At 32.9% G+C, this 16136-nt stretch overlaps 1 protein-coding gene across 1 annotated transcript; it reads right to left on the bottom strand.

The window, feature by feature from the left end:
- Positions 1-13422: 13422 nt before the first annotated feature.
- On the bottom strand, positions 13423-15724 carry LOC107865428 (glutamic acid-rich protein-like). The gene is made up of 5 exons (XM_047408299.1): positions 15462-15724; positions 14499-14568; positions 14305-14420; positions 14051-14199; positions 13423-13718 (listed from the first exon to the last, which is right to left on the bottom strand). The coding sequence occupies exons 1-5, from the start codon at positions 15722-15724 to the stop codon at positions 13423-13425; spliced, it is 894 nt and encodes a 297-aa protein (XP_047264255.1).
- Positions 15725-16136: the final 412 nt, after the last annotated feature.

Raw genomic sequence — 16136 nt, 5'->3', positions numbered from 1 at the left:
TATATGTTACTATTGCAGTTCTAATAATGTAACGTACATATATAACTGATAATTCATCATAATATAATGAATGTATTCTATTATGAGGTAATATACTTGTATATATATATATATGATGTAGTGATTGATCGATGGATGATGTAGTCAAAACTAGCAGAATCTATCCAAACATATTGATTACCTTGATTTGAAATGATAGAAGTAATAATATACTGTACGTTGAAGTTATATTAATTTAAGCTAATCAAATTAATCGATAACTCATCAAAGTATGTATATGAAATACATCGCATTATATTACGGGATAATATACTCGTGTAAATATGTGATATATATTACGTATTTAGAACTTGATATAGTCGATAGTGTGTATATGTGTGTGTATGTATAGGTGTATATATACATATTACGCAGTGAAGGTATAATCACATAAGATAAACTAACCGATAATTCATTTGAGTATATGTGAAATATGTTATATATTATTATGGGATAGTAAAATCGTGTATGTGATGTATATAGTACGTATTCAAGATTATATATATATATATATTATGTAGTGATCGATCGATGAACGATGTAGTAAAAAACTAGCAGAATCTATCCAGACTATTGAATACCTTGATTTGAAACAATAGAAGTAATAATATATTGTACGTTGAAGTTACATTAATGTAATCTAATCAAATTAATCGATAACTCGTTAAAGTATGTATATGAAATACGTCGCATTATATTACAGGGTAATATACTCGTGTACGTATGTGATGTATATAGTACGTGTTGACACCCAATTTTGACCTCCCGATACTCTCTTAGGCTGCTATTTTTGTTAAAATTATTTAACCTTTAATATTAATATTTTTGTGCATTATTTTGATATAAAATAATTTTTGACAAGCCATATTCAAGATTTAAGAAATGTACAAATTATTTTATTATTTTTCAGTATTTTTTTTTACAATTTATTAATTCAAAATACGACATTTTACATAATTTTATTAATATTTATCAAACTATTTTTTCATCTAGATATCTACACTCATAATTTACAAATACACTATCTATTATTATTGTTGTTGTTGTTGTTATTGTTGTTAAAATAGCGGCCACTTTGATTCAATTTCCTCTTTTTGTATTTAATTTCTAACCAATTTTTGATCAATTAATATCAATTTTAGCCATACTTTTTCTTAGTTTTTTCTTTCTTACATAGCCTAAACTTTAAACTCAAATTTTAATCTGAGTCATTGATCAAAATTGATCTAATGGCCGAGATTAAACCAGCTTTTTCTTTCCCTTTTTAACAATAGAAACCCTAATCCCTCATTTTCTCATAAAGATCAGCTGACCCCCCACCCCCCACCCCGCCCCACCTCTCTTACTATCTCTCTATTTCTTTCCCTCTCTCTATCCATAGTTGCCGCCACCATCCACCACCATCCCACCAAGATGTGTCTCTCTTCGATCATCCCTCTAACAGCAGCTACCCAGTGCCGCCACCGATTCTCGCTAATTGGGAATTGCAAATGGAACAAAAGGTACTTGTTTTTAGTGAAAAAGAGTGATTTTTCTAAAATAGGAGCTTATAGGATATGGGTTGAGCTCAAAATATAAAAAGATTTTAGCTTTAAGTTGTTTGTTGTAATGTTATTTTTGTGGGTATTTGTGGCTTATGGATTGTGTTTAGAGGATGTAGATTCAAATGTTGTTGTGTATATTATTACTCTAAAACAAGCTTCTGTTTCTCATTTATATGGTAGGGATCTTAGAGTGAAAGGTCACCATCACCATTAATACCACAATTCCAAGGATCATGGTTCAGGAAATGTTATTAGACTGGATAAACCAAGGTATTTGTTTGTTAACTGTATTTATTTACATGTTTCTTGCAAAGAGCTGTCACTTTTTTGCTATTTTATTTGTTCAATGAATGATGGCTGGTTGTAGAAGTGACTTGGGAATCTATTGTTGAAGTCTTTTACTAGTATAAACTTATCTTTTATGATGCCCAAGTGTCTGAAGTTTTAGATTATGTATGTTAAAAGAGGGAATTATTGTAATTGATGCAATGTATTATTAGATTAAGATTCTGATGGAGTGAAACACAATTGATAAAGATGGGAAATCTGTAACAGTCCCTCTCTCATAAATAAATTATTTAAGCTGTCCAATTGTAATGGAGAAGTTTTAACCTTACTCAATTACCACATTGTGGTCTTGTCCTTAGCTGACATTTTTGTATTTCTTGCATTAACAGACTAGTGTGCTTGCTTATTATTTTAAATTTAGTAAAGTTTGGTAACTTGTGAAGTGAATTAGTGACTTGAAAATGTTAAAGTTTAGGTACTTAAAATGTGAATTTTAGTTTTGAATTTAGTTTAGTTTGGTAACTTGTGAAGTTACTTAGTGACTTGAAAATATTGAAGTGCAGGTACTTGAAAGGTGAATTTTAGTTTTGAATTTAGTTTAGTTTGGTAACTTGAAAGGTGAATTAGTGACTTGAAAATATTTAAGCGTAGGTACTTGAAAGGTGAACTCGTGTTTTGATAGTTAAGTGTGGAGACTTGAGAAGCGAATAGGTGACTTGAAAATATTTAAGTGTAGGTACTTTAAAGGTGAACTCGTGTTTTGATAGTTAAGTATGGTCATTTAAGAAGTGAATTGGTGACTTGAAAATGTTTAAGTGTAGGTACTTGAAAGGTGAACTCGTGTTTTGCTAGTTAAGTGTGGTCACTTGAGAAGTGAATAGGTTACTTGAAATGTTTAAGTGTACGTAGTTGAAAGGTGAACTCGTATTTTGATAGTTAAGTGTGGTCACTTGAGAAATGAATAGGTGACTTGAAAATGTTTAAGTGTAGGTACTTGAAATGTGAACTTGTGTTTTGAACTTAGTTAAGTATGGTCACCTAGAAATGAATAAGTGACTTGTAGTTTGAACTTAGTTACTTGAAGTATGAACTTGTGTTTTGAATTTAGTTAAGTGTGGTCACTTGAGAAGTGAATAAGTGACTTGAAAATGTTTAAGTGTAGGTACTTGAAATGTGAATTGTGTTTTGAATTTAGTTAAGTGTGGTAACTTCTAAAGTGAATTAGTGACTTGAAATGTGTAACTGTAGTTACTTGAATTATGAATTAGTGACTTTGTTTGAATTTAGGTACTTTAAATGTGAACTTGTGTTTTGATTTTAGTAAAGTGTGGTCACTTGAAAAGTGAGTTAATGATTTGAAAATATTTAAGTGTAGGTACTTGAAATGTGGACTTGTTTTTTGAATTTAGTTAAGTGTGGTCACTTGGGAAGTGAACAAGTGACTTAAAAATGTTTAAGTGTAGGTAGTTGAAATATGAACTTGTGTTTTAAATTTAGTAAAGTGTGGTCACGTGAGAAGTGAATTAGTGAGTTGAAAATGTTTAAGTGTAGTTACTTAAAAGGTGGACTTGTGTTTTGAATATAGTTAAGTGTGGTCACTTGAGATGTGAGTTAGTGACATAAAATGTTTAAGTGTAGGTACTTGAAATGTGAACTTTTCATTTTGAATTTACTTTAGTTTGGTAACTTGTGAAGTGAATTAGTGACTTTAAATGTTTTAGTGTAGTTACTTGAATTATGAATTAGTGACTTTGTTTGAATTTAGGCACTTGAAATTTGAACTTGTATTTCGATTTTAGTAAAGTGTGGTCACTTGAGAAGTGAATTAGAGACTTGAAAATGTTTAAGTATAGGTACTTGAAATGTGAACTTTTCATTTTGAATTAAGTTTAGTTTAGTGATTTGAAAATGTTTAGGTGTAGGTACTTGAAATGTGAACTTTTCATTTTGAATTAAGTTTAGTTTGGTAACTTGTGAAGTGAATTAGTGACTTGAAAATGTTTAGGTGTAGGTACTTGAAATGTGAACTTTTCATTTTGAACTAAGTTTAGTTTGGTAATTTCTGAATTGATTTAGTGACTTGAAAATGTTTAGGTGTAGGTACTTGAAATGTGAACTTTTCATTTTGAATTTAGTTTAGTTTGGTAACTTGTGAAGTGAATTAGTGGCTTTAAAGTTTAAGTGTAGGTATTTGAAATGTGAACTCTTCATTTTGAATTTAGTTTAGTTTGGTAACTTGTGAAGTGAATTAGTGACTTGAAATGTTTAAGTGTAGTTACTTGAATTGTGAATTAGTGACTTTTGTTTTGAATTTAGGAACTTGAAATGTGAACTTGTGTTTTGATTTTAGTCTTTTGTATGTTTTGTAGTTTAGATTTGGAACCTCCATAAATTTTGTAAATAATTTGATTTTTAATGTTTGTATTATTATGGTGGTTGATTGTATATTTAATGATTGGTGGGGTGTATTGTATAGTGGAATGTAGCATAGCTATATGCTGTTATTGTTTTTACAAATTATCAGAAAAAACGACCACATGTGGTTGGTATTTTGGAAAAATTTTAATAATTTTTTTACAAAATTTTCAGAAAAACCAAACACATGTGGTTGGTTTTCTGAAAAATTTAACAAAAAATCGACCACATGTGGTCAGTTTTTAAAAATATTTTTAGAAAACTGGCCACATGTGGTCGATTTTTCTGGTAATTCTTTTTAAATGTGGTCGGTCTACTATAATTAATTACAATATTTTTATCAAATAAATTATTAAATACATTATTAAATAAAAAATCAACCACAAGTGGTCGATTTTATTTGAATTAATTATTTAATATAAATACAAAATCGACCACATGTGGTCGATTTTTTTATAAATTAATTATTTAATTTTAATAAGAACCGACCACTTGTGGTCAATTTTTTTAATAAATTGATTAATTAATTTAAATAAAACCGATCACATGTGATTGGTTTTTTATAAATTAATTATTTAATTCAAATAAAAACCCGACCACTTGTTGTCGATTTTTTAAAAAAATTATTTTTATTTAAAAAATCTTTTTGTAAAAAAAAAATTACTATTGAATTTTAAAAATATATATTTTAAAAAAAAAATCGACCACACGTGGTCGGCTTTAAAAAAGCTACCAGGCTTTTACTGACCACGCATTTTGGTCGGTGTTTTAGTCGAAAATGTAGGAAAACCGACCACATGTGGTTCATTTTTGTGGTCGGTTTTTCTATTTTTTTTAGTGGTCAAACTTCCTCAATTCTAATTATACAATCATACCAAATGAGCAAACCACAGTTGCAACAAGGAAACATGATATTCAAAGGTGTCACATTAAATTTCATATCTCTCCATGTTCTTTATTATAATAAAACTTTCAAGTGCACGTAATTTTACAAAGATTCACTTGTGCAATAAATCTACAACAATAGTAACTATTCTTATATAATCTTCCAACGTGGTATGAACGATCTCTTCAAATTGAGCATGCTTCTTTTTCCTTTCTTTTTTTTTTGTTGTAAAATTTAATGATTGAGTCATTATTTACAAAATATAAATCTATGAGTCATTTTACATTTAAAAAATTAATATTACAACTTGGAATTTGAAATACTACTTTTTAGAGAATTTAAAATTTTAAATCACCATTTGAAAATAAAGTGGAAATTTTATTCATATTTTATAAATAAACATTGGTTTCAAATAAAAACTTCAAATTTGAAATCCAAATCTGATGACTAAACGCCTACTTTGTCATTCATGCAAGTCACAATCCCAAAGACGGATCTGAGATTTCGAGGTTGCGGGTGCTATGTCACTTTTAATGTTAAAGTTACTGCTCAAAAAGGATAATTTTTATGGGCGTCCTACTAGAATTTGGCTTGTTAGTCAGAGATTTTTGAAGGAAAATTTCATTGAAACATTATGAAAGAACCTAATTTTTACGAATTCAGCTGGAAATCGGTTAATTTTTTTCTTTATGTTTTGCTATTTACGTTGCCTCGAATAAGACAAATATTTTGTCGATTTTATAGACATTGGGTTTCAATTTGATTATTTATCTTTTCAATTTGTATAGACAAATAGATCAAATAATAAAAATGTGATTATTATTATAAATACTATTGAAAACAACCTTTCTACTTTTCAGGAGGTAGAGTATGGACTGCATACATTTTACCCTTCTCAGACCGTGGGAATACATTAAGTTTGTTATCGTTGTTATTACCATAAATTGTGTAAATAAGAATTAAATTCAACTTATCAGTCAGCATAAAAGTACAAAATTGTTGCCAACATTCAATGGATATTTCCAATTCTATTGTTAAGAAATTATAACATCAAGCCAAGTATCATTATTATGATTTACGAGGAGAGGTTAACTATAAATTTGAAGGAAGAAGGAATCTTCAATTATGTTCTACACTTAAGTTAAAAATTCTTAAACAAAGATTACCCAAAAAAAGGAGTCAAACAAAGATTAAGTCGAGAGGAAAATAACTTATAGAAAACAGAATAACGAACAAAAAGTAACAAAATACTGCTAGCGTCTGGACTTGAACTCTGGTATACTACGTGAAATTTCAAGGCATTTTCGACTGACACTACTTCCTCAACTGCTGCACTGGGTGGCACTTAAATAATATACCAATTTTATTCAATATATATATATATATACACATACAGTTATCCAATCAAAGTTTGCGGGTGCCATGCCACCCGTGAACCCCCTGTAGATCCGCCCCTGCACAATCTTCTGGCCTCTTCGTAAACTCATAAATGAGAAAAAGTGTGAGGAATAAACTAAAGCAGGGACAAAAGGAAAATTAATGAGGAAGGTAGAATTGAAAGTGTTGAAAAGCTGCTTCTACCAATGACAAGGCTTTGTGCCTATAAAGTAAGAGTTTAAGTTGTGCATGGTTAGTGTACAAAATATTCTACACTATCGGCTAAACTTGATCTGCTATTGTAGGTTATCCAATTTTTTATATAAAAATTAAAAAAGCAAAAATTGGGTAACCTGCAATATCATAGGCAAGTATGCCAAAACAACTCTTTATCAAAACTATTTTATCAAATACCCAAAAGTTTTAAAACCTTGGCCAAATACCCACATAATTCCACCTCACCATCAACTTTTCCAACTTAACAATTTCGCTCCAACTTTTAGAATAATTCACTTTAACCCAATACTTTCAACTTAATAAATTCACCCACAAGTTTCTAATAATACACTTCAACCCACTCAATCATCAACCATTATATATACAAATATATCTAGGTTTTCCAAAAATATTAAAAAAAAATTACAAAAGCTAAAAATAGAAGGTGGTTATTTTTTCCTCCAAAAAGCTCCGATTTAGGCCACTTTTCTAGTGTTATTTTCCGGCTATCAGCTGCAAATCAGTCCACAAACATCATAAGCTTGTCCATTGCATCATAAGTTTTTGTACGGATATCTGTGCAGCTATTGATCTATCATCGTCAGTCATAGACCAAGCATATAAACCGACATAGACCGTAAGCATAATCTACCTTTGATCAAAGCTTAATTCTAGGATGTCTATTACAAAATTTGCTCTGGTTTCTAGTGATCTTATGGGAGGATGGGTGGAAACTCCCAACTGTTGGAAATGGAGATCATTTACCAAGGTGACAATTCCCATTTCTCTTCACCGCAATAGTTCGTACGATGAATTTGTTGCAAGCGTAATGTAGAGAGGGGATATAGATTGCATGCCAAGCGACGTGGTTATTAGTTATCTAATGTATTCGAGGGAAAAGGTGAATCCTACAATCATAAATAGCAATGTACATATGTTGACTATATAATGGATGCTGATGCAGATGACTTTAGGCCTATTTTCAGGATAAATATGGTTGAGAGCTCCTTTGAAGGACTGTTGAACTCATCAGCACCCCCACCACGGCACTCAACAGTCGACGATGATTTGATCGACGATAATTTGAATGATTACAAGAATGGTGGCGATCATCCAATTAATAAAGAAAATGATTCTATGCATATGGAAAACTTTTCATCGAACTTGCAAGATGATGAAGAAGACCATGGAACGACATCACAACCAGGACACTCCTTCTTCGATGGAACTAATTTCTATTATGGTCAAACATTCATCGATAAAAAAGAGCTGAAAATGCTACTAGACACAGCAACAGTGAGGTAGTCTTTTGATTATTATATGGAGAAGAGTTGCACAAAATTGATTAAGGTGAAATACTTATCTCGTGGTTGTGGCTGATTGTTGCGAGCAAAAAAGTATGAGACCTTAAACAGATTTCGCATATACAAGTATGTCGGGTTGCACACGTGTGGTGTTGAACACGTCACCCACAGGCACAAGAAAGTCTCATCTGAATTGATTTCTTTAGTATGCATAAATCATTTTCGGGATGGTAAGGGTCCAAGCATGAGAAAAATTCAAAGGATTATGTTTAAGGAGTTGTGTTGCAACGCATGCTATTGGATGTGTTGACAAGGAAGTGTAATTGCGAAAAACATCATTCGCGGGACACCGGAGCATGGATATGCTTGCTTGGAGGCTTTTTCCCACATGGTGGAGTTATTGAATCCCGGGTCTTCTTACTCTATCATGGTAAACCAGATCGATGAATCGTTTATTTACTACTTCTTAGCATTCGGAGCATGTATACGGGGATATGCCTACATGAGAAAGGTAATTATCGTCGATGGAACACATTTATATGGCAAGTACGGGGGCATTCTATTGAGTGTCGTTGCACAGGATACTGAAAATCATATCTTTTCGATTGCCTTTTGTGTCATCGATAAAGAGAAAGATGCTTCTTGGACCTTCTTCTTCCAGAAGCTGAAGTCTATCGTAGAAGATGAACCAGATCTATGTCATCTCCGACAGGCACATTACCATCACCAATGCCTTCTCTGGTGTATACATTCATGCACATCACGGACTTTTCATGAGGCACCTCACTAAGAATTTTCGCGTAAATCAACACTGCAGAGAATATCTTTATCTATTCTATGTCGTGGCAAAGGCTTATTTCTTTGATGATTTTAGTGATAATTTTATGGAATTGAAAAGTAAGTTCCCTGAGACAGCACATGTCCTTGAAAATATGCTTGGTTTTGAAAAATAGAGTAAAGCACACTTTTCGGGCAATAGGTACGACGTGAAGACCATAAACATCGCCGAGTCGCTCAACTCTATTCGGATGGATGAACGGGAGTACCCCGTGTCATACATATTCAATTCAATTGCTATAAAATTTGGTAAAAAGATTAGGGAGCAGCATGCCTTTGTCGATGGTAAAGAGAACATATTTGTGCATTATGCGAAAAGGATCCTAAGGGATAATAAGAGCGCGAGCAATTCCTTGTATGTAAGTAATCCAAATGGGGTTATCGACCAGTACACGGTGTTCAGCAATGGCGTCACTGCCAAGGTCAATCTTTTGAAGAGGACTTGTTCTTGTCGAAAATTTAACTTGGTGAAAATATCGTGTAAACATGCGATGGCAGCTTTGCGAGCAAAGTATGGCAATGGCGAAGGTTATGGTAACTCCATCTACGACTACTCTTCACCAATTTACAAAGCTAAAAGTTACCTCCTCGCATACTCGAAAGCAATTAACGTTGTCCCTCCAAAGGCAGAATGGACTGTGCCACAGGAATTGCTAGACACTAAAATTTCTCTACCCCCTTACAATTCCAAACTCAGAATAAAAAATTCAAATACACTAAGGGCGTCGATCAGACACTAAATTCAAAAAGGAGGAATATGTGTTCAATATGCAAGAAATCTGAGTACAAAAGAACCACGTGTAGAATGGCCATCAAATCATAAATAGACTTTTTTTAGCTTCAGTTGTAAAGCTACTGTTTTGGTGGCTAGATATGCATTTCTGTAGATTTTAACCTTCAATTGTAATAGACCTAAATTGTTATCTACGGTAGACTACGTAACGTCTATGGTGTATATTTTCCAAGGTCAATAAAATATTATATATTGATTATATTATTCCTCATTTAACATGCTATCTTGGTCATTTTACCGCCTTATCTCTCCAATCGATGCAATGAATCATTATTTCCCTTATTTTCCATTCCAATTTAATGAAAAGCTGCAAAATGTCTGTTCAAGAGAAAAAACGCTGGTATACGCAAACCAAACGTTTTCTCTTCTCAAACACGTCGACTGACCATTGGGTGGACATATGAAAGAACGCCATCTATAGGTCTATAAGTACAGGGCCTATTTCTACGTAACTTTTCACTTGTCCCTAAACCCAAAATATCAAAAACCCTCTTCTTCTTCTTCTTCTTTTTCTTCACCCAAAATTGAAATCATACCTGGTCATAGAATTGCCCTTCGCCCAATTAGAGGATCCCCCCTCGTTACTATGATCTGCTGCTTCTTCGAAATGACTTTGACTGTCTTTTCCATGGCCTGGGAGAAGATCGACAGTACTTGGAGCGTGAGCTCCACAGAATTGCTCGTTTCCTTCGAGCAATTCTGGAGCATCTTGGAATGGATGGCAACAACTACATCACCCCCCACCATCCCCATAATTTAGTTTACTTTGTTATTTTAGTTTATGTTTTGAAGTTTTTTGGTTTATTCATTACTGAAGAAGCTTTCTTGTAGGATCTTGTTAGAAGAAAACTTCTTTAATTTTTTTCTTTTTGCTATAAATATTATTATGTAATGCAATGAACAAGTTTAATATAAGTATGTTTCAGCTTGTTTTAACATTGTGTTTACCATCTTTGTTGTGATCCCTTATTTTTTTTTATGTGGCGGTTATTCTTATGTATAGACAAAAACTCGAATCAAATATGTATGCCTTGTTCAAATTACAGTACTGTAGCTTAGCTTGACTAATTTCCTGAAGAGTAAAAAGTAATATATAGTCTATCATCGATTGTATACTCAGTATTTCTTTTACTGTACATATTAGTCGATCGTAAACTATGTGAATCGATGGGTCATCGGTTAAATTAAAATAGATAAAACATATTTTGGGGCTGGTGAAAGAAAATAATTAAATTAAAAATGATTTAAATAGATAGTCACATATTTTGTGATTGGTGGAAGAAAATAATTAAAATAAAAATGATTTAAATAGATAATCACATGTTTTTTAAATAGATAATCACATGCTTTTTAAATAGATAATCACATATTTTGCGGCTGATGAAAGAAAATAATTAAATTAAAAGTGATTTAAATAGATAATGACATGTTTTGGGGCTGGTGGAAAAAATTAATTTAATTAAAAAAAATTTAAATAGATAATCTTGGATTGGTGGTGACACTTAATAGACCATCGTACATCATGACCTATGTCAGTCATCGATTAGTCTAGTCTACCGTAGACTTACACCTTTAGTAGTGCATCGATTGATATCATGATTATGCGTAGACCACGATGATCTATGTACACTGTTATAGAACATCACTTGGATGTAGTTAAAAAATGAATAAATAAATTAAAAATCAATATAGTGTGGATTTTTACACATGTGAAAGAGTGTAAGCAAGTCACATAATTATATTAGAGGTTAAACAAATTAGGGAGGGTGAATTAAGGAGTGTGTGGATGGGTAGTGGTTGAATGTTCAATATTCTAAGAGTAATGTTTGTCAAAGCACAAGTATGTTTTGAGGATATGTATTGTATTTCATGACTACACATTCCACATACTCTTTCCATCACGACCCCTAAATCAAAAGAGTGTGTGGAATTGATAGTGGTAGAACAATCATATCCTCAATACATACTTGTGCTTTGACAAACATTACTCTTAGAATATTGAACATTCAACTACTACCCATCCACATACTCCTTAATTCACTCCTCCCTAATTTGTTTAACCTCTAATATGATTATGTGACTTGCTTACACTCCTTCACATGTGTAGAAATTCACACTACATTTATTTTAATTTTTTTTTTTAACTACATCCAAGTGATGGTTTATAACAGTGTACATAGATCACTATGGTCTACGCATAATCATGATATCAATCGATGCACTATTAAAGGTGTAAATCTACGGTAGACCAGACTAGTCGATGGCTGACATAGGTCATGATCTATGAAGGTCTATTAAGTGTCACCACCACTCCAAGATTATCTATTCGAATCTTTTTTAATTAAATTACTTTCTTCCACCAGCCCCAAAAGATGTCATTATCTATTTAAATTATTTTTAATTTAATTATTTTCTTCCACCAGCTACAAAACATGTGATTATCTATTTAAATAATTTTTAATTTATTTATTCATTTTTTAACTACATCCAAGTAATGGTCTATATAAGTGTACATAGATCACCGTAGTCTACGCATAATTAGGATATCAATTGATGCACTACTAAAGGTGTAAGTCTACGGTAGACCAGACAAATCGATGGCTAACATAGGTCATCATCTACGAAGGTCTATTAAGTGTCACCACCAGTTCAAAATAGAAAAATTAGTTTTCCAATGGTAATAAACGGTTGCTTTTGTAAGCCATCAGTGTTAACATTTCGTTTTTACTTAATATATAAGGTGTTCATCCCTCATTATTTTATTTCATTCACTTTGTTTTATTTTAAAAAATTCTATAATGTCACAAGCATCTCAAACATCTAATCCTAAAAATACTCTAATTTGTCATTGTAGGAATGCGGCTATCATGAGGATGTCACACACGGATTCAAATCCAGTTCACAAATTTTATAATTGTGCAATTAGGAAGGTGAGGTGTGTGTTTTTTTCTTAAAGTTAAGTTAATCGTTATGTAATTGTTATTATTTTTACTAGGATAATGGCGCATGCTCATTTGTTAAATGGCTTGATGAGCTATCACCTCCAACCAGTCCATCAACGTTGAGTCCGGGACTCGAGACTTCAAATTTTCAAGGCTTGGCAAAATTTAATCTACTACAAAGGCTCCAACAATGTAAAGAAAATAAAGATTTTCTCATGACTTTGTTCAAAGAAGCCGAAGAACAGAGGGATTACTTTAAAATACTGCTACATGACACCCAAATAGAGAGGAATCAACTAAAACAAAAATTGATTTTGGCTGAAGAAAGGGAGAATGTCCTAAATATGATGTTATGTGCTATAATACTAGTATTCGTTCTTTGGAAAAGTGTAATATGGATGTATTGATATTGAATAAATAATAATAGTTCTATTTTTCTATAATCTTATTACTATTTTTGATAGAATCATAGTCGATTAAACAACACCTCAACTTCAATTTGACCAGAAGGGTAATGATAGACTATGCATACGGTATATAAAATATTAAGTATGCCTTCTATGATATCAAGCATACACTGTACCAATTATGACCACACCCTGCATATTCAAATTCCATGCCACAAATCAGTTTGATAGCAACAGATTTAGTGCAGAATCAAAACAAGTTTCATAAAATAAAAGAATAATTGTCATATCCTACTACCAGATATTTGTGAACTTAAAAAAATTGGCATATCCTAACAACTCATCATTCAACAACTCATTAAACGGCTTAGGATTCAAATGTCCTTTTCCCTAAATTCCTCATCAACATAAGTGTTACTGTTCATTTCATCAACAATGTCCATGACCACATCTTTTTGGTTATCTTCAGCTATTTTTTTCTCCATAGCTGCAGCTGCTTCTTCATTCTCACCTTCTTCTCCTTCTTTATCAGCATCTGTAGCAACTGGTACTTCTTCAGTTTCCTTTTCTTCCACACCTTCTTCTCTTTCTTCTCCTGCAGCAGATGTTTCTTCCTCAGCTTCTTCATTTCGTTCACCTGCTACTTCTTTTTCAACTTCTTCTTTGTCGGCTTTGTCAGCTTCTTCTTCATCATCTTTTTCTTTTTCCTCGCCTTCTTGTTCATCTGCTGCCGCTTCTTCTTCTGCTTCTGCAGCTGCTACTTTTTCACCTTCTTCTTGGCTCTTATCTTGTTCCATTTCTTCTTCTCCATCCTTCTTTTCTTCTTCTTTTTTCTCTTCTGCCACAACAGAGGCCAACTCATCCATTTTGCTCTTTTTTTCTCATTTTTCATTTCTCTCCAATTCACGAAGGTCCACATGCACTGTATCATCATATTACAAAGTATTACTAATATTTAAAGTTAAAAATTCATTAACAACATCAATTATTGAATAAAGTTACCTCGCTTGTGCTGTCGCTCATCTTTTTCTTTTTTCTTCATTCTTTTCTCTCTGATATAAACAGCAATATCCAACACCGCTTCCATAAGCACAGCAACACGCTTGTGAAGATCCCCGGGGGATGAGGTTCCCGCTGCATCTTTGGAGGTACTCGGAGAATCATTAACACCAATGTGTACTCCAACGAGGTTACCACCCAAATCCCCGTCATCATCAGTGTCCTCATTTGAAGTAAGGACAGTCACCCTTTCTAACACTTTTTTTAAGCCATCGAGGATGTTATTCTTCACCTCGTCTGTATATTGCTCAAACATAATCATGTAATCCATCTTCGTCTCACAAACAGTAGGGATAATGTACGGGTGCACGTTCTACAAATTATCAATTAATAACTACATAACATTCAATACAATGGGAGTATTATTGATTATTAGAAAATAAGTTCATACCTCGGTAACTTTTCCTTTATACTTGAGTGGGTCGCCTTTGATTATCTTATCACTTTTTGTAGTGTGCCATCTGAGGATGCAGGGAATGGGAAAGGGCTCATCCATTGTTTTTTCAGTGAATTCTCCAAGAAGAGAAAAGCCTCATAGATCCCAATCTGTAAGCAGCACAGCAGTGAAAAAAATAACTCAGAGTTTATGACAGAGTATAAATAAAATGAGAATCTATGATAAACTCACTGAAGGGTTTATGGTAGATACGATGAATGCCCAGGGAAATCCGAATAGAGAATAGGATGTCTTCTGCTTCTTCGGGTCACTTTTATTCTTTAAATACTCCATGGTCAGTTGGAATGTCTCTTTCCCCATGGATACTTCTCGAAGAAACTCAATGAATCAGCCGTTCGAATTAGTTTTGTGTCGACAACCTTCGTCGAATCTTTTGCAAGTAACATGGTGTGCAAGAACCACAGTAGAAAACACTAGAACTTCTGGTCCTCGTTTAGCTTATTCCCTCTGACCAGGTGTAACAAGTTGGCCACCGTGATGTTTTTGTTTTTCGTCACCTTAAAACAAAAATTATCCCCCTTTGCTAACACCTTCTTCATTTTTTATTCACTGGGGTATGATGAGCAGTTCAGCCCCGTGATCAAACAAAACTCTTTTAAGACAAAACAGACAGGCTTGTTTTTAATGCAGAACTACATCTCATGATGCATCTTATCGATCCTGATGCGTCGCAACAACAAATAATGAACCAACTGCCCATTGAACTTGAGATGTTCCAGCAGGTTTCTCACGTGTCCAAAATAGGACCGCTTGAATCTTTTCTTTAATTCTTGGTCGATAAAAACTTGCTTAAATCCTCGATAAGCAATCATTCTTGATCTGACCGATATCTTTGCCAGGAAAGATTTGACCTTGTCAATTATCGTTCGAAGGTCATACCGCTCCACGAAAATGCACCTTGAAAGATATGGCACAGACAAGGAATCATTATCCCCATCATCACTATTACTCTCTTCACTGTCACCATTGACACTCCGCTTGGCAACATCTTCACTAGAATCGACGTAGTCGCTTATCTTCTTTAACTCCGAATCTAATTCGGACACCAACTCTTCGATTTTCTTCATTTTTAAGACATTTTCAACTGCCTCAGCTCTTTTTTTTCTACTACTACCAGCAGTACCGGCTTTGCGTTTAGGAATGATATTTTTTTTACCCATTTTCAACACAATCTACACCTGAAGAACAAATCTCTCATTTTCAGTTCATAGACCACAAGTCTATCAACGGAAATAACTCAATGCTCAAATGAAAACCCCACAAAAAAAGTTAACAAACACCCCACCATTAAACAGTTTACTACACAAACATACAATAACTAAACTAAAATTCAACATACAATATCAAAACACAACAATTGCTAAAAATCAAACTAGTGCAACTAATCAAACTAATTAGCTATTAATATTTCAATTTTCACTATTTCAACAATCATGTTTTAAAAGAATTTCATACGTCTTAAAATTGATTTCAATCTAGGGCATTGTCATTTCATAGACCACGGGTCTACGAATAGACCGTGGGTCTACGGACATAAACAGGTCGTTGTTCAAATCAAAATGCCAAAATAAC

The sequence above is a fragment of the Capsicum annuum genome, chromosome 3 (assembly GCF_002878395.1).
Source record: "Capsicum annuum cultivar UCD-10X-F1 chromosome 3, UCD10Xv1.1, whole genome shotgun sequence".
In the NCBI taxonomy this organism is placed as follows: Eukaryota; Viridiplantae; Streptophyta; class Magnoliopsida; order Solanales; family Solanaceae; genus Capsicum; species Capsicum annuum.
This window is presented reverse-complemented; position numbering and strand designations above follow the sequence as displayed.